This window comes from Meleagris gallopavo, chromosome Z (assembly GCF_905368555.1).
Source record: "Meleagris gallopavo chromosome Z, MGAL_WU_HG_1.1, whole genome shotgun sequence".
Taxonomy (NCBI): Eukaryota; Metazoa; Chordata; class Aves; order Galliformes; family Phasianidae; genus Meleagris; species Meleagris gallopavo.
In genome coordinates, this window is record NC_139435.1 from 43469835 (window position 1) to 43491909 (window position 22075).

The window sequence follows — 22075 nt, forward strand, 5'->3', positions numbered from 1 at the left end:
TTCAGCCAAGGAATGGTATATTTATCTAGGCAATGAGTATATGCTGAAGATTTGCCTCGGGATGACCTCTCATCTCTTTCTCAATGTCCATCACATAGTGTTGTGGGAGATCCTGCATTAAATGAACACTCCAGCAGCTCTTGCTCACCTGATGTTGTTTCAAATACAAATCCAGTAGCTGCCTCACAGTATCATTCAAATGGGTCAACATACTGTAATGATTCCAGAATAGTCAGTGAATCTGCTGAACAAAAGTATCCAATCAGACAAGAAAGTAAGAGTCTTTTAAAGGTGAGCACACGAACTTTTTAAAAAATTGAATTCTTTCTTTAAAGTAGTCTGAATGCTTTGTTCATTTTTGAAATGACTAATCACTCTTTGTTTGTGTAGGAATAATGAGTGGTGCTTAAAGAGGATGATAGTATTAGTGAGGCCACCTACAGGTTTCAAAAAAGTTAATTACATTCTACAATTAGTACAGTTTTCCAAGCATGAAAGGAGTGTGTTGTTTTTCCTCATAAGGCAGCACCATAAAGCAGGAAAAAAAAACAAAACCATATTACATTTGTGAACCATGCTTTCCTTCATTCGCTGCTGGAGTTTGGTGCTTTTTCTGGAGCACAGTAGCAGCAGCCTCCACAAGCATAAATTGTAGAGAATTGATGGCTGTGATCAGTTGCATGGCCATGAAGTGATCGGACTGCATTTATTGTTCAAACATTTCCAAAGCCTGCTGCAGAAAAAATCCAAATGGAGCAGGAACATATTGGAGTGGAGAGGGAATAAAGGCTCACATAAGAAATACCCTCAGTCAAAAGTGAAAACAATATTCAACAAAAATCTTCAGTGATTTTTGGAGGGAAGGCAGTTCTGTAGTCTGAGTAAAGCTAGGCTCAGCTGGGTACTGTTCGATGGTCTTTTTGGCACTCGAAATTTACCTTCTGGGATCTTTAAGAGAGAAATAGAACTTAGTGGCTTTGCAATAATTTGGTCACATCTCCTGGGTCTTTAATAATATGGATTTCCAGGCCAGGGAGTATCCTCCCACTCCAGAAAACAGTGTTGCTCCTGAATGTACTTAGAATTTAATTCCAAATCCTCTGAACAGAGTTGAGCCATGCGTCTAGTTTGATGCAGCATAATTTGCATGGATGCATGTTACTTGCCTACCTCTCTAATTCTTCAGCCCAAGTCTGCCAAAGAATGTTCCTTGCAAGAATCATGAGGCTTCAGGACTTCTGTATAGTATAGGTGAATATTTGCTTTATTGGGAACATGTAGATATAGCTTTTCTAATTACACTCTGTTTGCTGCATATGTTTGGTGTGTTATTACAACAGTCTTGTCTTGTTTTGATCATAACGTAGCTTAGTCAAAAACTTGGAATGCTTTTAGAATTTTAGCTCTTTTCTAGAAGAAACTCAGTTGCAGTAAATAAGAATTGGACAATTTAAGACCAGCTGATTATAAACTATTCATAATGCTGTCATTAGTTTTAATAAGATCTTAAATGTGTAGTTGCATAGAAATGTGGAATGAGTGTATGTAATATGTGACACAGGTAGCACATTTAACAAGGAAAGTAAAATGCAATAACAAACCTTTAACTGACTATTCTGATTTTGTTGGTTATATGTGGCTGTGGTATAGAATTCATTATGTATCTTCAAACTCCAGATATGTAGTTAGTTGACTGTAGTGCATGGAATGCTTGAAGATTTTTACAGAGTTAAAGTAAAATTAACTAAATATATGACAAATACTTGCAGCAGAGGAAAGCAAAGGACAATGAGAAGAAACCAGACAAGAAAAAGCAAGATGGAGAGGATTCTTCTGTCAGAATTGTGAAAAGGGCTGCATTACAGACCTCTGCAGGCAGTGAAGATTCCGTGAAGCCAGGTACTATTGCTATTATAATGTATATAACTAATGTGCTATTTGGTTTGAAATATGTAGTGTGTCCATAAAGTAGTTGTCTGTACTGTAATTTCCAGTTTGTGGTAGTGTTTCTACATCTAGAATAGTTAAAAAACAGAATATTTTTTACTATGTGACTTTTTGACAATGGATGGTAACAGTAAATTGTTTGGTGGTTGCATGAGCAAAATTGAAACAAAAGTATCCTCAGAAAGTAGCTGAATTTACATTTGGTTGTCAATTTGGTGTTGTCTAAACACATTGGTTATAATCACTTGATTTTTTTGTTCTGTTTTTTTTTCTTTCATGTCAGGTATTTATACCAATAATTCTTGTGACTGTTGCTGTTACTGTCATTGGTGTGCTGTAAGACATATGCAGAAATGACTGCAAGCAAGTTTTATGTTTTAGACTTTACTTGCTTTATTCAGACAGGTTCAGTAAAACTGCAAGCAAGAAGTCAACTCAAGCTCCAAAAATAGAGTCTTCTCCTGCATTTGAAACTACTATTTTGGATTTCCACAAGTTGCAGAGTTTGGGAAGCAGTGAGATATTGAATGTGCATCATAAAAATGGACCAGCATGTTCAGTGGAAAGTAACATTATATGCCTTAGCCAACCACAGATGTCTCCTTTGTTGAACACAGAGGTTAGCTATGCTTTCATGTTGCAGAACTCATAGAAATTCTTTTTTTTTCAAAGCTCAAGAAACTGTTTTTGCATTCAGCATGTTAATACCTGCTTAAGTAGCTTGCAAGCAGGAAGTTTCATAGCTGCAGGTTTTATGCTGCTTCTTGTAGATGGAGGCATCAGTGCTTGCTCTCCCTTCTTTTCCTCACTATTTCTTCCTTCTCTGTGCTGCTAGCAGATATGGGAAAGCCGAGCTCTGTTACAGTTTAGTCTGGTACTGCTAAGGTCTAACTTCTGGCTTGTATATACAGAGCACATGTGTTCCCTGAGGTTTCTTGACTGCTTGTTTTTTCTCTCACCGATGTTTCCACTAAGAATAGTAACAAAAAAAAAGTGGGCTACAAAATTCTCTATGCCTTTGTCCATGTGGATTGAGGATTTTGTTATTTCTTCTTTTTAATGTTTAGCTTTCTTCAGGCAAATGCTTTTATTTGTACTGCTATGATACCTGACCCTCAATTTTACAGAAAGACGTTTCTGTGGAAAGCAAAGCCTCGTCAAAAACTTCAAAGGAAACAGTAGCAAGCTTAATTCCCTCTTCTTTTGATGGTAGAGGTAAGTACTGCTAATATAAATTGTTTCCTCATATTTGAACTGCTTGTATCTCATCAATTTGGAATAATAAAGTATTGTTAGGAGCTGCTGAACTCTCAAATATATATGAAATCAAAGAGAGAATTCATTGCAGAGTAAGAAAAATAAGTTTGTATCTATTTCTTCCAAATAAGATTATATTTTATGTAGGTTTTGTTAGTAGATCAAAACTGTAATTGTCCTCTTTCTTTTGTCTCATTGATGCCGAAGGACTAATGTTTCTGTGAATGCCTCCTGTGCTGTTTTTTAGGAGAGGAAATAATACATATTGATTATAGGAAGTCTGTTGAGGTGTTTTTTCAACAATAAATCTGAGCAAATATTTGATCAGTCTTGATAAGCAATTACAAAAAATAGCTGTCAGTCTAGAGTCTACTATGTACTTCTTTGTTCTTCCAAAATTTGTAAGAATTTTGCATTGTTATTCCAGTAACTGTGAAGTTATCTGATAACATTTTTTCCACAAGTAGAGTCTTCAGTTTGTACCCGATTGTAGAGCAAACTAAGGTGATGACAGAGCCTTTATTTGAGAAATAGGCACTATAGGAAAAGATATCAAAGAGGAATTAACTCATCCCTCCCAGTAACAGTTGGAGAAAGGGGCAAGCTGAGGAATGCATCCTTCTCCCGTTCGTGCTCTCGCACTGCCTGAGAAAGGCAGGAAAGGAAGGGGAACCCGTGCAGACTCAGAGAGAATAAGCACTCCCAGAAGCATGCCAAGACAGAAAGGCTCCCCCCCTGCTCCAGACAGTCATGTGCTCATGTATTGGTTCAGGCTGTGACCTTGGAATTCCACTACACCTATGAATAAAATAGCTGCTTTTGGTGGGTTAACCTCAGTTGTTAACCAGGCTGCACTTATCTTCCTTAAGAGGGCAGGGGGAAAAAATAAGATAAAAATACTTGTGAATCAAGGTAAAGACAGAGAGATTACTTACTGCTTACCATCATGGTAATTAAATACCATGGTCAGTTTAGAGTTAGTATATACTTTTTTATTCTGTGGCGTATCTTATTTCTTTACCATTATGGGTAAAACAGACCCAACTCAATGAAGATTTATTTATTGCTAATTGAAGTAGGATGGTCCAAAACATAGACAAAACTAAATACACCTTCCTCAACCTCACCTTCTTCACAGGCTCAGCTTCACTCCCAAGTCTTCTGCCTTCTCCCCACCCTGAGCAGCACAGCAAGATGTAGAATGGGAGCTGTGGTCTATTGATATCAATTTCACTTTGCCATACCTCCCTTGTTCCACTTTGTACTGGTCTAGCATGAAGAACCAAGGAATATGGTCCTTCAAGAATTGCGCCAGTGTGGGTCCTTGCCAGGCTGCAGTTCTTAAATAACTGCTCAAGTTTGGGTTCTCTCTATAGGGTAGAGTCCTTCATGGACAGACTGATGTGGTGTGTCCCACACGAGCTGCAGCTCCTGCCATTAGTAAGCTGAAGTGTGGGTTCCCCACAGGCTGCAGCTTCCTTTAGGACATGGCCACCCCTTGTACTGTGGGATCTTCCATAGGCAGCAAAGGAATTTACTACAGGCTGCAGGGAATGTCTACTCCAGCACTTGGAGCACCTCCACCTCTCCGTTTTCACTGACCTTGGTATCTGCAGGGCTGTTTTTCTCACAGTTTTCTCACCCAGTCTATCACAGTTGTTGCACAGCATTTTTATTTTTATTTATTTATTTATGTATTACCCTTTCTTAAAATACATTACCCTAGCTGGAACTATCTGTGGAGCAGTCCCTGACTTCTTCTCACAGAGACCATCTGTACAACCCCCCTGCTACCAAAACCTTGCCACATAATCCCAATAAACTTCTTTGATCTCTCATTGGCATGTTTTTTGTTTTTTTCTTTAAGATGTGTATTTATTATGTGTTGGGAATATTTACGGAATGGAATGAGTAATTCTTTCAGAACACTGGTTCCACCAAGTGGTGGTGGATGAAAGTGCTGTATGTTGTACTGTGAGGCACATAAGGAGACTTTTTAGCTTGTGTTTATGTATCTACAGGCTGGAAGCTTTTTAGAAAGTAGATGATATTGATATGACCCTGTATGCAAAAGCTATGTAAGTTACAGTAAAGGAATTTAATATATAAATGCAATAGAAGTTAATAATTTTAAAGAAAAATATGTTAGAGAATAAGCATAGACTTATGTAGGTTGTGTGATAGTATTTCAGATTATGATGTATGTATTAAATATATGCATGTAACACTGGGCAGTGGGTGGAATAGAATATAATGTGTAATTAAGCAACTTAATTTAGTTTTTCTCCAAAAAAAAATATATAGCTTTGCTCTGCATTTGCGAGTCCTTGATGAATCCTCTGTTGATCCTATGTCTTCTGAATATTTGAGAAATATTTTCTGACATCTTTGGATATCACTTGTTTTTTCCACATCAATTTCCTGAAACATTTACAGATGGCTCTGCTCAGCCACATGTGTCTTGGGCCACGGTTCTTTCACAGTCCCCAAAGAAAACCTTTTCATCACCAGCATCTGAATGTCTTCCCAGATACAAAGGGAAGCAGGATAGTCAAGCAAAGGTAATTGAGAACTGTGCGCTTGAAACTAATTTCTGTTACTGTTCAATACTGTTTCTTGATGTGAAACAATGCTACTTTTTCTTAGACTCTGTACTACTTCTAATGTTACTTTTAATAAGTTACCTTGTCATTATTATAGTTTTTCTTCTGTTGTGGCAAAAGAAAAAAGAATAAGATATCAAAAAGTCAATGTAATTCCTGCAACACAAACTTCCAAAATAGCTGATTTGAATTCACTTCATTTAGGCAAGACTTTGTTGAAATTTTCAATTTCTAAATCAGGCAAAAACATGGAAATCTTGTCCTTCCTGGATGAATATTGCCTAGTGAAATCTTGTATTATGTTCTGACAGTTACAGTACAGTGTGGTTCACATGAAGAGTTCTTGCAGTACCTCTGAATTTCTAAGAAATCTTGGATTTTCCTAGTTGCTTAATATCCTAGCATAGATTGATGCATGCTAACGAGGTGCATGTGTAAGTATGGTCCCTTGCAATTTTGTTGGCAGGTGATAATAAAATAAATAAATTTCTAATGGTCGTACCTCATGATTTTTGTCAACAGGCAGAAACAAAAAAATATGGTAGTGAAACTGAGCTTGAAGAAGGGTCAGAAAAGAAGAAGAAAAAGAAGAAAAAGAAAAAGAAGAGCAAGTCACCTACTAATGTAGAGAAGCCTTATAATGAATCTACTACAGTGCAGAAACCACCGAGGATTGAGGTACAGTAGTGAGGTTTTTGTTGAGGTGGTTTTGTTTTTTTAGCATGATGAGTGTGTACTGGAAGACCAGAAGCTTTCTACAAATTTAATATCACATGTTATTAGTAGAGGAGATTGGGTCAGGCTCATTTCAGTTACGATTCCTGTTAGAAATTAGAGATAGGAAACAGTTCTGCCTTTTAATTCATTAAGGATTGAATGAGTATGAATTCCTGCAGGAGAGACTGTTAAGTCTGGGTATTAACAGGTTCCAAAAAGGGACAGATTTTCCAAGTGAAAAATATTCTGTAGTAACGGTTTTGTAAAGCAAAGTGCACAAAGAATGGAAGTATACTGGATACCATAGGGTGCCAAAGTTTTAAATAATATGGTATTGGTAATACAGTGGAAGGAAGAGATACCATTCAGAGGGACCTCAAAAGACTTGAAAGGTGGGCCCAGGTTAATCTAATGAGGTTCACCAGAGCAAAGTGCAGTATTTTGCTCTTGGGTCGGAGAAATCCCAGGCATCTATACAGACTGGAAGGAGCGGTCCTTGAGAGCAGCCCTGCAGAGAAGGACCCTGGGGGTCCTGATGGATGAAAAATTGAACATGAGCCAGCAGTGTGCCCTTGCGGCTCGGAAAGCAAATGGTATCCTGGGCTCCATCAGAAGAGGGGTGGCCAGCAGGGACAGGGAGATGATTGTCCCTGTCTGCTCTGCTCTTGTGAGGCCACATCTGGAGTACTGTCTCTAGGTCTGGAGCCCCCAGTACAAGAAAGACAGGGAGCTATTGGAGAGGGTCCAGAGGAGAGCCACGAAGATGATCAGAGGACTGCAGCACTTCCCCTATGAAAACAGGCTGAGGGAGCTGGACTTGTTCAGCCTGGAGAAGAGAAGGCTGCAGGGTGACCTCATTGCAGCCTTTCAGTACCTTAAGTGAGCCTACAAACAGGCAGGGAATCAACTCTTTGAAAGGACTGATAATTGCAAGGACAAGGGGAAGTGGTTTTAAGTTGAGGGATAAAAGATTTAGGTTGGATGTCAGGGGGAAGTTCTCTACAGAGAGAGTGGTGAGGTGCTGGAACAGGTTGCCCAGAGAGGTTGTGGATGCCCCGTTCCTGAAGGTGTTCAAGGCCAGATTGGATGGGGCCCTGGGCAGCCTGGCCTAGTATTAAATGTGGAGGTTGATGGAGGTTGGAGGTTGGTTGGCCCTGCATGTGGGAGGGGGGTTGGAGATTCGTGATCCTTGAGATCCATTCCAACCCTGGCCATTCTGTGATTCTGTGATCTCAGTCTGGAAACAATTCATAAGAAATATAGATGTCACTGTTTATATTCCTGATTATTTATTCAAATCTTTCTCATATTCATGTAGCTGTAATATACACGTTAGTGTTTTGATGCTTTTGTTAGTCGGTTTCAAAAATGCTTTAGGCTCTCCCACCTTACAGAATTGTTGTGTGATCGTGATTTAACTGTGCTTCATTGTAACACCAGTGTTGAACAAGAATATGAGCATGTGTTGATTTTTGTATTTGATTTAGTGTACATAATGTCAGTCTGTGAAAATGCAGCATAAAGAAGCCATTCCTGGCTGGCTTCTGCTGTGTACATTTTAACTTGGACTGTTTAATTCATTGTGTAATTCATCGTCCTGAAAGGGGAATTCATTATTGAGTTGTGGATAGAATCAAGATATACAGGTTCTGTTCTACAAGATACCAGGTCTGTGAGTAACTTAGTACCTAAAGAGAAAGAACAGCAAGAATTGTAGAAGCTGTAGAAATGTCATGTCTTATTGAAGGCATAAGTGGAAAAAAATAAACATAGAATTATAAAACAGAGTATATACATTACATTGAAATCCATGATTTGGATGCAGCGTATGGGGGAGCAGTTGGGAACAGCTTACAGAGCCTCCTGGTTTGCTGGAAATGCTCATCAATATGAAAAATGTGTGACTTCCTTATGATGCTCATGAAACAGAAGAACATGAAAAGTCATAGATAACTTCTATGTCTCGGACTTAGAGAATTTAAGAATTGGGATTTTGTATTTGCAGCTGCTTACTGAATCAGTGTATTGGATTGCTAACTAGAGTTATAGAAGTCACTAATTTTAAGAACCTGCTAATAAGTGAAAAATAATGCATTTGCAGAAGAGAAATCCTGTACACAATGACTGGCTCTGAATTAGATATTTTTGCTGCAGGAAGAAATGAGAAGCTCTTACTGATAAGCAGGTCTGCTCTGTAGCACTGGTCCAACATGCAAACAGTGTTAGGAATCATTAGAAAAATATGAAATATAATTGAAAACATTATGACAATATACAAATTCAGGGCAGATCTGATCTAAATATAGCGTGGATTTTACTTTCTTATGTGCCAGCTCTCCTTAAAAAAATACACATATTTGAACTAAAAGAGATAGAGGAAAGGCTCCAAAAATGATCAAAGGGATGAAATAGTTCCTGTGGGAGGCAAAACTGAATAAAATAAGACTTCTCTGTCTGTAAAATAGATATTTTAGAGGGAATTGGAAGATAAAAAGGAAATTTTTTTGTTCGTTCTTGTTATTTTGCTTGATGTCCTCATTCCTGTAAGTGCCAAGTTAAGAACAACTAGAAGGAAGTATGAAGCCACACTGAGTGCTAGAATTTAACTATTCCCTTTGCTACAGGATGTTGCCAAATGACTGAAGTGTATGTGAGTTCAAGAAGTGATTTGGACAAACTGAAATAAATATTTGCTCTACTGAGGGCTATTTAAACCCGAAGATACTACTTCTGATTGAAAAAATCCATAAGATGGAAGAATGTATTTGTGAAACCTTCCCTTTCTTACAGTCTTCTTTTGACCTACTTACAAACTTTTTCAAAAATACTTTGTTTAGTTAGAAGTATCTGCTCAGACTGAACATGCCTGTTCTTAGGTGTCCTAGCTCAGGCTGTTTAAATCTAATCTTCCAGGCTTCAGAAGAAATAGTGGTATGCTTATTAGTATTGTAACTACTAGAAGCTTAACAAGCCCCCTTAGAAAGAGAGAGGAGAATCAAATGGATGAAAACCAGGCTGGTGGATCAGAGTCTTTCTCATTGAATTAGTGAGCTCTCCTCGACTTAAGGTGGCCAGCATAGAGAGAGCTCCAGCCTGTTAGTGTCTTAATTAATCTAGAATCTGGATAACATATTCTCTGCTAATAAAATATGCTTGTAACTAAGCCTACACAGCCCCTTCATTGATTTATCTGTTTATTTCCATACTGGTAGTCAAGATTTATTACCCTTTTGCCTGTCATTTTGATTTTCACCACTAACATGTTTAAGGTAGAGTTGCACAGCTGGAGACTGTACTGGAAGAAGAGGAGAGTTGTTTGCAAGGTTGTTAAATGACCTGAAAAACACTCCTTTAGGAGCCATTTACCTCTGATTATTTGTATCAGCTGAAAGCAATAACAAGCTACCATCGGAAGCCTTTCTTTCTAAGTTTGTTCTTTCAGCCTTGAATTAGCTACTACTGTATAAGTGACTTAACTACTGTAGAATTGATTATAGGTGGTGGTTCTGCACTCAGCTTTTGAATTTTGTACATAGAATCTTTTGAATGTTGGAAAAATCAGTTTTAGTAATATGAGCATAATAGTTCTTACAAATGCAATGTCCTGTTTCTTGCTTAGGATGCTGAGGAGTTTCCTGATCTGGCAGCTGCTTCTGATCAGAGAAACAGATTAGGATCTCAGAAAACAACATTTGTTCCTGCTGGCAGAAAGCAATCTGAAGTAAGTAATCTTATGAATGTAAGCCTGAATATTAAGAAAATAAGCAAGAAAAGACTACCTGTAGTCTGAACCAACGAGTTCAGACTCTTTGGTGTGTGTGAACTGTTGTCACAGAATCACGTGATGGCTTGGGTTTTAAGGGACCTTTAAGATCATTTAATTCCAAGCCCTCTGTCAGGGACAAAGTGGCCACCCACTCCCTTCAAGTATTAGAAGGCCACAGTGGGGTCTCCCCGTGGCCATAGATGATAATCGGTTGCTTTTCCTTTGTCCACTGATGCCGTCACTCAATCATAGAGAGCCACAGCTTGGTCAGTAGTGATCTTTCTGAGTAATCGCCTTGTCATGGAGTTATCTCTAGATCTGTCTGTATCCACGACAGGGAGACAGCAGGCCCACTGGCCCAAAAAAGGGAAGTGGGGGGAAGGGAACAAAGAGGGAAAGGAGTAAACAAAAGAAAACCAGTGGCAATGATTTGAGGAAGAAAGTTAATTTGCTGACTACAATACCAGAAATACAAGTTAATTGGGATTGAAGCTAATAAACCAAACAAATGAGTGTCCAAAACGGAAGGCCTACGTAATGCTGAAGGTGAGATGGCTAGGGAACACGCACTGCAGAGATGAGCAGTAAAAAGAAAAAAGGCAGTCTTGTGACTTGCAAACAGTTTTATTTTTCCCTCTAACTGGAAAATGGAAATGGAACAGTGGAAGTCTTCTGGGAGTTGTAGTTGTCCTTCTCTCCTGAGAACCAGGTTCCCAGAAATACTGACTGTCCACAGAACTTAACTCTTTAACTCCCAGTGCACTACATGATGTTATGATGTGGAATACCGATAACAAAAATCAGAAAATACATCAGAAAACATGACACACCTCCTTTTCTCATCTATGCCTTAACATAATTTCCAGGAGTTACCTGACTTTTAATTGGGATATAGTTGCTCATGCTGTAATTGTAAGACAAGTTAAAGTTAGTTGAGGTAAATTCTGTTAATACAGGTTATTGTCCTACAGGCAGTGTTATGGTTTGTTTCTGCATTTTATAAAAGGACAGAGAAATTATAGTAAGACTCTTATTCTGTAGCTTTTCCATTTGTGCATACAATTAAATTTCGTGGGCGTATTTGCTGGCAAACTGTACAAAAGTTAAGAACCTGGGTCTGGCTTTGATTTAAAGTCCAGGCTGATTTTTTTTTCATTATTGAAATGAATTAAGGATTCATTTTGAAATTAATTGAATTTGAGAATAAATCTCAAACATAAATTACAGGGATGCTCTTATAACAAATAATGAAGGGAAATGTCAGGTTTCTGTTTCTTTGAAACTTGTTTCGCTGCTAGAAATTTATGTCCTTAGCTTTATTTCTATGTAAGTACTAATAGTATTTAAATAAAACAGAACACTCTTGTTTGGTTTGTTGGAGGCAGTAAATTTCACTGAGGGTCAAAGGTAAACAGCAAAAGACAGTATGATTGCTGAAACCACATGTGAAGGAAATGCTTTGCAGACTTGCAGCTTAAATGAAAGAAACCTTCAAGTTTTTGTAAGCTTCAGTGGGATATTGCCTCTCAAAATATAACAGACTATAGAGGTATTACCATAAAGTAACTTATATTCCTCTGTAACAAGTATTTGAAAAGAAAAATGCCTTTCTTTTTATAATTCCGAATCAGAAAATGAGGAAATAACAAGTCCATTGAAATAGTGTGGCAGCAGATAATGAGGTAAATGACAGCATCCTCTTGTTTCAGAACATTCAGTAGTAATTACTGCTAACTCCCTATTTGTGTTGCAGTTTTTAGGGAGAAATGCTAGTAAGTGCATGTAAGTTTCGCTGTCAGGAGTTTTTCTTTCCAATTTTACTTGGTCATGACATAAATCTGATCCTCACTGATTGTCTTAAATTGAGAAGCTCTGGCAGAAGTGGTTCAGACAGATTAAGACATAGAGATCTGCTTAGCTGGGGCAAAGAGAGAAATACAAAAGTGAGGTCAGTGAGTAGGTTCTGTCCTAGCTCTGATGCAGGTAAAGTTGTGGTCTCAGAAAGAGGAGATTGTAGTATTTAGTTGTATTATAACAGGGGATGTGATTAAACTTCCAGAATATGTAGAGTGTCAGTGAATTATTTCCTTAACATGTTCTGGAGATACAATTTATTCTTTCCTAGTCTTTACTGAACTACATATTTGTAATCTTTTTGTATTTTGAATCATTACATGTAGTGCAGATATGGGACACCACTTTCAACTTCTCTTTAAAGCAGACAGAAAGACTACTGCTTATGAGGAAATATTGCTTAAAGGAAAAGTTGGTGACTTTTCCTTTATCAATCAAAAGGCATTGAAGACAATGATATATGTATATTGCAATTACATGCCCTATAGGAATCACAGTTTTTTTCACAGTATATTCATAAGTACTTTAAATTCTGACAAGCCTTTTTTCTTTTTCAAAGATAGGTGGTAGTTTGTCCGAACTGGGATACTGACACAAGGCACCTGCTTTAATAAAGACTCAATTTTATATGCTTTATTCTATTAGCTATTAAAAAGTAAAAATACATTTATTTGAACTGTTTTTGACTTTTTCTCATTCACATTAAAGGTAATTTGCGACTAAAGGTTAAAATAATTCAATAAATCCAAGGTAAAAAGGAGAAGTATTGTGAATTGAAGGAGCTTAGAGTATATTTCTGCATTCTGAAATGAAAAGCATTCCTAATCCGTATTGTATTTGTTCAGGAAACATCCAAGAGCAGTGGTAAGAAGAGTCAAATTCCTGTGCAGTTGGATTTAGGTGGCATGTTGGCAGTCTTGGAGCAGAAACAGCAAACAGAGAAGTCAAAACAATGTTCTAAACCTGTGGTTTTTTCAGGTATTGGTTATAATTAAATTTACTTTCTTTGTCTTTCATCTTCAGTTACAAGTATTCCAACTTCTAAATGCCTCCTGATTCTGATATGCAGTGATTTGTGAAGCAGGAGCACAGTTCAAACATGCCAGAGTCACATTGTGCTTTCTGCAGATCTTTGTTTTAAAAATAAAATAAAATCTGAATTGTTTGGAGGAAGACTTGGGAGAAGAAAAATTTTTAGAACAATGAGTTCTGAAAGAATACCTTGTGTAACTATTAGAAGTTAAAAAAATTGAGCTTTGAGGAAAACAGTGATTTAAATAAATAATTTTAAAGGTTTTTGCTTTGTCTGAAAATCTAAGTGTGGTGCTGTTGTGATTTTAACTCACAAGAAAGTTCTTTGTGATAATAAATGCCGTCTTAAATTCCAGTGATGCTAGAAGGTCTAGAGCTGAAACTTTAGCAAAAAAATATCCTTTGCAAACACAGGGGTCATACGGGAATCAGTCAGCCCAAGCCAAGAGATGAGTTCTGTTGTTCCTGATAATTGTGAAGTAATTGCTATTTAAAAAATGCTACATTTTGGTATTTTGGTGATAGAATTCATCAAACTTTGTTGATGTGTATTCAGGAAACAAATAGCTCTGTGTATTTTCTGTTGAAGGTGTAAATTTGGTCTTGATTGTGTTAGTGCCTTATATTTTTTAAAAAGAAATATGATGTTTGCTAGAGTTAATGACGCTAGAGTAAATACTAGAATTAAAGGTGAGTTAATTCTCACCTTATTTTGGTACTGTGGAAAAGGAGCATTAATCTCATAACGTTTAATATGATTTCTGTGAGTTTTTAAAAAAAGCTAAAAACACCAAGCCTCATTGAGACTTTGCTGAAAGATTTGTAAGAGTTTTTTTATTCTGCTCTTGATTTTTTTCCCACCATTTGAGCCAGTCAGTGCTGCAGAGGAGCTAGCAACCAGTTTTGATTGTATGTATTCATATAATGCAGGGACTGCAAAGCAGGTAATAAGGCATAAGTTTGTGGATCATAAGACTTGCTTTCTAATGTTGCGAATGTCTGAATTTGCTGCACAAGATAAATTAAGGTGTCATGTTGATATCCTGGAAGTATAAGGCAGACGTTATCTCACATTTGTATTTTGTTCTGTTATTACTCAGTGCTGTTAAATCAGCGTACACTAGAATGCTCAGCATTGTGCTGAGCTCTGTAGAAGAGAAGACGCACAGACAACAAGAAAGGCAAGGAATGCAACTGTGGAGGGAGTTTAGTATTTCATTCTGCTTGCTACTTCATTTAGAGAGTAATATATAATATAGATGGAAAAGCATAGCAAAGTACTAACCATTTCAATTTGAAAGTTCAATTTTGGAAATGCACCTGTCATTCAGAATGACAAACTGTTGAAGCCATCATGTTCAGTAACAATAAAAGAAGAAGTGAAGTACACAGTGAATGAAGTATTTGCTGTCTGCAGGATTTATACTTACATATTGCTACAAATCCAGCTTTAATTCTTGGCTCTGCCTGTGCTAGCACACAGCACTGCATTCTTGGCAGTGTTCTCAATTTGTCTTTGTTACACAGGACCCCAAAAAGAAAAATTGCAATGTACAGTTTTATGAAGTAAGCTGCTTATGCTAGTTATAGTATATGTGACATTGGAAGTTTAGTGTGTAAGTACTTTGGATGGCTGAAGGCAAATTGCCAGAAACTTTGTGCAGTTTTTAGTGGAATGACATTTTCTCAGGTGCAGAGATGTCAAACACATTCCACTGTTATTTATGTCATCCTGTTCATTTATGTGTAATGTAACCTGGTTTATATTACAGGTCCTGGAAGTTTGACAGAGTGCTGTCACCATTGTACAGCAGTTCTTAGTGATCAAGTTGCAGGTGGATTCTCGTTGTTATGTTGTGTTTTGACAGGTTCAAGTTCAGTCATTTAATCAGTCATTTAAAGCTCCTGTGCCCTGAGTCCTCAGAAGGTATACTAGGCATCCAAGGCCAGTGCTTGTTGAGCAAAAGAGATTTAGCAGTATTTTTACTTTGCTTATTACTTACTTGCAAATGAACTTCAACTAACATTAATTAGGAATGGTTGAATGGTTGGAGTGACTGTTCCGGATCACTTACAGCAATTAAATCTAAAAACTTTAATCCTAGAACTCAGTATTCGTATTAACACAATACAAAAGGTGAGCATGGAGAAAGAAATGCCACTACAGTGAAACCTGTAGACTCCTGAAGGTTTATTGAGTTGGAATGGTTTAGTACTAAAGGTAGCGTGGAGTGCAGTGATTTGCCAAATTCTGCTTTTGAGATACAGTTTGTGATTCCAGTAGCATAATGGTAGTAGGGGAAATGTCATTAACTGCTGGAAGTAAAGGAGTATCTTTATTGAAGAGCACTGTTTCATGATACAGGGTTGCCTATATGCATTTTTAATAGCAACACAGCACAAATGTAGTATGTGCGATGACTGCAGCAGGGCTGGTGTACTCTTGCATTAGATTTTGGCTTAGCTATTTTGTTACAGGTTCTGACGCAGACTTCTTTTTTATCTCAGTTGCTGGTACCATACCATTGCTTTCTAAAGAATCTGCTACAGCCACAAAAAATCACCGGTTAAACCAAGGAAAGATGCCTCATAATCCCTTGGATTCCAGTGCTCCTTTGGTGAAGAAAGGGAAGCAGAGAGAAGTCCCTAAAGCAAAGAGACCAACACCTCTTAAAAAGGTGCTGATGTTTTTACCTTAAATAGTATGTTACAGGCGAATGTGAATTTAGTATTGCTCAGAGTCAGTTAAATCTCGTAGTACAGAGATCTACATCTCAGCTTCCACTTGCCTAAATTCAGTTCTAACTTTCCTTTTAAGAAGAAATGATGTATACAGATTCACATCAAAATGACTCAATAGCTGAAGAACTGCCTGTACAAGTGTGTGCAAATGATTGTTGCAGGAGGATATTCAAATAAACTTTGGTTTAGACAGGATATGCTTATTTGCAGGACTGAGGAGAATGGAACAAGCAGTTATTAATTAATGTGTCTGTGTTCTTCTAAGCTGGAACTTCTGCTGACTCCAAAAGCTAGTGTTAGATCAGCCGGTGTGTTTTTCATTTCTTTCCTCTTTACCCATTCATATTTTTCATTGTCACGCCTTCTATACACCGATTTCATATCTAGCATTTTCCTTTCCTTATGTAGCACTCCATCACTAGTATATGCTTTGATCAGTAGTTATTCTGTGCTGCTTAGTTGAGTTTGAGAACGATACGGTATAAAATGGTAACAAACTCTTGGGGAATGACAGTAATTACTTTATGTCTTTGGCTGTTCTGTATTCAAATCATTTACTTTCCAAACTAGGTCTGAAAAGATAAAGATCTACTCTGTCTCTGTAATGTTTGTGTTTTGAGTATGGTAGGAAGCTTATTTTTATTCTTAATTCTTCCTTTCAAACACAAATGGATAAATTTATTTTGGCAATTAGCTTCCATTACAAACTTTGAGCATATGAGCTGAGCTAGTAGCCGTGTGTACATTAAGTGCTTCTTAGCCATCTACAAAGATAGAAAATGAGTTTTAAAAAGCATTTAGTTCTTTCACCTACAGCAGCATATTTGAATCAAGCAGGTCTTACCTTCCTTCTTCTGTGTACCATGCAGAGGGTTATGTCTAGTAATTTCTTGTCTTTTCCTTCATCCTGCAAGTTCAGAAACAGCAGTGCAATACAGACTGACTTAGGCTTTCTGACAGGGGAGCAAGTTGGCAAGGGTAGATTCTTAGTTAAGTGAACTATACTGCATGTGATACAATATGCGCAGGGCAAAGGGAGGCAGAGAGTGCTTGTTGCTGAGCTGTATAGCTACAAATTGACAGTCTACAGAAGAAAAGTAAAGAGGAAGACATTTCATTTGCTTAATTTTCTCTTTGCCAGCTAGGCAGATCACTAGAAATGCTTTTCTCTGCCCAAACACTGGTAGTCCAGGAAAAAGAATTCTTTGGATATAGATTTAATATTTTTCCTACTCTGTAATGGTGCTTTGAGGAACTACAGCATTTTTATGTAAATTAAAAAAATACATGTAAACTTTGAATGGTAGTACCAATTTTATTTTTGAGTGGCCTGTACGTAAGCACTTGGTAAGAGATACTGCTTAGTGATACTGATTTTTAATTTATTTTTGTTTTTTAGATTATTTTGAAAGAACGAGAACTGCGAAAACAGCAACACCTGTTAGAACAGACAGCAGTACCAAAAGATGGAGGTAATTCTTGTGTGTCTGCAGAAAATACTACTGAAGATGAAGCACTTCCACAGGATAGTCAAGCAGGTATTTTTCAAGAGAATGCTGTAATACAGTACATAGGTTGAGATCTGTGAGTGAGCACACTTGGTACTTTAAAAAATAGTGCTAAGTACTGTCAAACAAAACCTGTAACTTTAGAATTTTCAGTGGTTCAGCATGGGCTTATCTAGAGTTTAAAGTATGCCTAAATTGCTACTCTCTAAGTGAGAGGTATTAAGATTATCGCTTCACACTTAAATGCTTGATGGATTTATATGGCATCATGAGACTGTGTCTTTCTGGCAATCTGTTTTAAAAAGAGATACCAGAGAAAAAGAAAGCTAAATGACTTGTTTTCCTGTTATTACAGATTGCTGTGGTAGTACTGAAACAACTTCAGGAGATAGAAAATTTAGAAATCAGTCTCTTCACAGCACCTTTGTTTGTCTTTTTATTGAAGTATCTTTATTTGCATGATAGTTGTTCCTGTAATGCAAGTTGCAGAAGGGCTTCTGGAGAGCACAAAGATCAAGGAATCTACAGAAAGCTCTATGACTTCAAAGCAGTCAACATCTAATCTTCCAAAAATCCATAGTAGAAGATTTAGAGAGTAAGTATTGATTGTACTGATGCTTGCTTTTCCGCAATACCACAAATATAGCATTTTTTAACAACATATGTTAAATGCTTTCTGTGCAGCACTATTTGGATTAATGATTCTACATTTTTTTTCTGTTTTTTCTGTAAGCTGGCACACAAATGAAGAAATAATATCCAAAGAAACATGTCAGTACATTGTTGTAATTTTCACTTCAGAATACATGATCCTTGCAGGGAAAAAAAAAAAGAGAGAGAAATTTATGAGAGGCTAAGAAATGAAAAGGAGCTGCTGTTTAGTATGAGTGTGTTGCATTAATAGAGTTGCAAACAAACCAGTTTAATACTCAACAACTTATTTTTAGTGTGTAGTTTGGTTTTCTGCTACCAGGCCAAATGGCAAATAACGTAAAGTGTGTGACTAGTGAGATGACATTTTCATGTTGTAGCAAGGCAAGAAGGCTTGCTATTTATTTTATGCAGACACTTCAGTTTTGTTTAAATAGGTATGTGTACGCTTCCTTAGAAAAAAAGTAGTCCTTACTATGTGTGAAAAGGTCAGAGATCCAGTGTAGTAATTATGACTGGTTCTAACAACTGTTAAACAAATAGGTTTAACTTCTGATTTTCCTCCCTTAAGGGTAACATTGGCCTTCCTTATAATTGTTGTTATTGTAAATATTAATCTTGATACCGCTGTCATTTTATCTCCTGCCATGTATTAATTTAAGTTATTTGCTTGAAAAATTACTTAATTGATGCTTATGCGACAGTGTTTTACTGACTGCCCTGTTGGGGTTGAAAATGCACAAGGGGACTGTCCGCTACGAAGTGTAGAACATTCAGCTAAAAATACTTTGTATCTTTAGATTAGATTTTTCTAAGTTTTTCAGTATTTTAGTTGACGTTGAGACTTAATGAAAAAACTGGGAACAGTAAATAAAAAAAAAAAACTCTTAGAAGTTAAGTAGAAGTTTGTACGTCTTCAAGAGCCAGGACAGATCCTGCGTTTTCTTCTTGTAATGGTATGTGAATTTACCACCTGGCATCTTCTGTTGGGTGTGTAATTGAGATGTCTCTAGTTTTTTTCCTTGATATCCTTCCTTAGTGAATGATTGTGTAAAAGATGGAGAAAAATTAATATGGAACCTCATCTTTCCAAGGGAATACCAGAAGGATGGAGTACATCTCTTATCATCTTCTCCTTATGCAAAGTAGAAGGTTGTGGTTTGATAGCTATGATATGTGAAACAGGATGAAAGGCAAACAATATGAATCTGAGAGGAGAAATGAGTTTAAGATTTCCACCTTTATCATGCGTAGCAATATATTTAAAGAAAACTTGTAGTACTGTTTGTTGTACTGTCTGATTTAGATGTCAGAAAAAAATACAAAAACATTCATACAAATACATATATGGGTTTAGTGTGTTTATTTATATATACTGCATGTATGTTTTAGTGTAGTTTGTTAACTGTGGTATCTAAGAGTTTTCTAAAACTTTTCTCTTAAGTTCTTAGTTACTGAAAAAAATCCAAAGTAATTTTTTTTTTTTTGCTTTTATGTCACAAGTATGTGCGGACTGGGGGTAGAAAAAAGGCAAAGACATATTTGTAATTTCAGAGTTGTTAATGTTTAATTTGTTCTTTCTTCCAGTTATTGCAGCCAAATACTTAGTAAAGAAGTTGACAGTTGTGTCACAGATCTCTTAAAAGAACTGGTTCGGTTCCAAGATCGGTTGTATCAGAAAGACCCAGTAAAAGCGAAGATAAAACGCAGGCTTGTTATGGGCCTTAGAGAAGTTTTGAAACATCTGAAGCTGAAAAAACTGAAGTGTGTCATCATCTCTCCTAACTGCGAAAAGATTCAGTCAAAGGGTAAATAAGATAAAAAAAAAAAACACCTTGTGTTGTTTTTTTTTTTTAACAAAAAGGAAATGTAAAAAAGAAGACATGATACCTATTATTATTGGAAGGACTTACTTGAACGGCCTTTGAAATCCAGCCATATAGAGATGCCTTCCTTCTTCGCATTGTTTACTGTTGTGTTTATAGCTGATGTGTGAACTTAGGCAAGAATAAATATCAAGAATATCAGAGGTGGGGGAAGTTACTGAAACTGACACCACTATACTTACTGATTGCCAATTGCTCGAAAGATTGCACTGGCATAACTGATAAGTTATTGGTATCTTTTAAGCCACAGTTTAGCAGTAAGTTTTCAGTGATACTTTGTTTAAAATTTGTTTTACTACTTATTGTTATTTCTGTCTAATCACTTTTAAATAGTTTCTTAACGTTCAGGTTTTTTTTATAATTGACTTGTTTCTGTAGCAAATGCTATTCCTCTCATACAACGAAGTATGGAATAGTAGCAAACTAAGGATACTGCTAATTAAGAAAAAAGTGTCAAATTCTCCTAGCAGATCCATATATTCTTTCTTATAAATTCTTGTCATTTCTAGATGTTCCCATAATCCTGCAGCTTTTGTCATCTTTTGTCTTCTAGCTTGAATAGTGTCATGCATGGTTAATTTTGTTGTCTGCTCCAGGTGGATTGGATGAGACTCTTCATAACATTATCGACTGTGCCTGTGAGCAGAATATACCATTTGTTTTTGCTCTTAATCGCAAGGCCCTAGGTCGCTGTGTGAACAAAGCAGTGCCTGTGAGTGTAGTGGGAATTTTTAGCTATGATGGAGCTCAGGTGAGTTGAAAGATAAACTTCAGGCTTTTGTTTTGCTTTACTTAATTTTTACCTTTAGGAGAAAAAAATAATTCTGAGGTTTTATTTTGCTTTTGCACACCTATACTCTTAATCCCAAATTAGAGATTTCTATGTGAAGTTAATTATGAATGTATGACTACTCAGCATTTTCTTTTAAAAAAAAGTGATTTTGCTGTCTCTTCCTAACATCATTTCCACTTAGATCTCTTTTCAAACTGTCTGTTTCCAAAGACGTTATGTTTCTATTAATGCTTGTTTTGTTTTTCATACTTTGATAACAAGTTAGCTTGTGCAGAGCTGCAGCAGTTAGTCAACCAGTGGATGCTTTTAAACAGTCTTCTTGCAGGTGGGGGAAAAGCTAAGGTCAAAAGTGAAGTCGAGAGCATGGGGCCAGGCTCTTTTTGTGGTGCCCAGTGACAGAACAAGGGGCAGTGGGCACAAACTCGAACACAGGAAGTTTCATACGAACATGAGGAAGAACTTCTCTACTGTAAGGGTGACAGAGCGCTGGAACTGGCTGTCCAGAGTTGTTACACAGTCTCCTTCTCTGGAGATATTCAAGACCTATATAGAAGCTTTCCTGTGCAGCCTACCAAAGGGAACCTGCTTTAACAGTGGGTTGAACTCCATGATGACTCCGGAGGTCCCTTCTACCTCCTACAGTTCTGTGATTCTGTGAATATGGAGGGCAGTTTTAAACATCACCTTGTTCTGGTTAGCTGAATACGTGTGAATGAATCATCAAGATAAATTTGCCATGAAAATGGATGTAATATGGACAGCAGTTTTTTAAACTTGTGTGGGCAAGCTTCATTCGTTGTTTTTGAAAAAAATTTCATTCATGATATTGCAGTAAAATATCCATACTGTCTTACTAAAAAGACAGTTTATTGTTTGAACTTTATATATAAATATCCGTATGTTTTGAATAAGGGATGTCCATTACAGATTTCCATAAACATTTTAAAATTTTGTGTGATAAAAGTTTATACTAATATTTCCACAGGATCATTTTCACAGAATGGTACAACTGACAACAGAGGCTAGGAAAGCCTACAAAGAGATGGTAGCAGCTTTAGAGGAAGAAGCTGAAGGAAGTCAAACAGAAACTGAACTCAGCATCATAACCACTGAATTTGAAAAAAGCTGCTTATCAGAAACTGGTAAAGCTTCTCCCAGTGACCATGATGAGGATATACCAAATTACAGTGAGTATTTATTGACTTACTTTTGATTCAAGTTTTCAGTCTGCTTTACTGTTTTCACTGAAACTAATGGCACCTGGCATGTTAATGGTTAGTAATGAGGAACTATGCTTTTCTGTGGTATTTTTTTTTTTC

The 22075-nt window shown here is 36.9% G+C and overlaps 1 protein-coding gene across 3 annotated transcripts in view; it reads left to right on the forward strand.

Moving 5' to 3' along the window:
- The window catches only part of SECISBP2 (SECIS binding protein 2), a 28066-nt gene that overhangs the window by 3615 nt on the left and 2376 nt on the right, over window positions 1–22075 (forward strand). For all 3 annotated transcript variants that reach the window (XM_019610559.3, XM_019610560.3, XM_031557337.2), the window contains 14 exons: window positions 99–291; window positions 1770–1899; window positions 2349–2566; window positions 3075–3162; window positions 5641–5765; window positions 6330–6485; window positions 10144–10245; window positions 12990–13122; window positions 15685–15854; window positions 17318–17456; window positions 17892–18021; window positions 19665–19885; window positions 20560–20714; window positions 21742–21943. In XM_019610559.3, coding sequence (XP_019466104.1) covers window positions 99–291; window positions 1770–1899; window positions 2349–2566; window positions 3075–3162; window positions 5641–5765; window positions 6330–6485; window positions 10144–10245; window positions 12990–13122; window positions 15685–15854; window positions 17318–17456; window positions 17892–18021; window positions 19665–19885; window positions 20560–20714; window positions 21742–21943 — 2162 coding nt within the window. The remainder of the gene's footprint in view (window positions 1–98; window positions 292–1769; window positions 1900–2348; window positions 2567–3074; window positions 3163–5640; window positions 5766–6329; window positions 6486–10143; window positions 10246–12989; window positions 13123–15684; window positions 15855–17317; window positions 17457–17891; window positions 18022–19664; window positions 19886–20559; window positions 20715–21741; window positions 21944–22075) is intronic.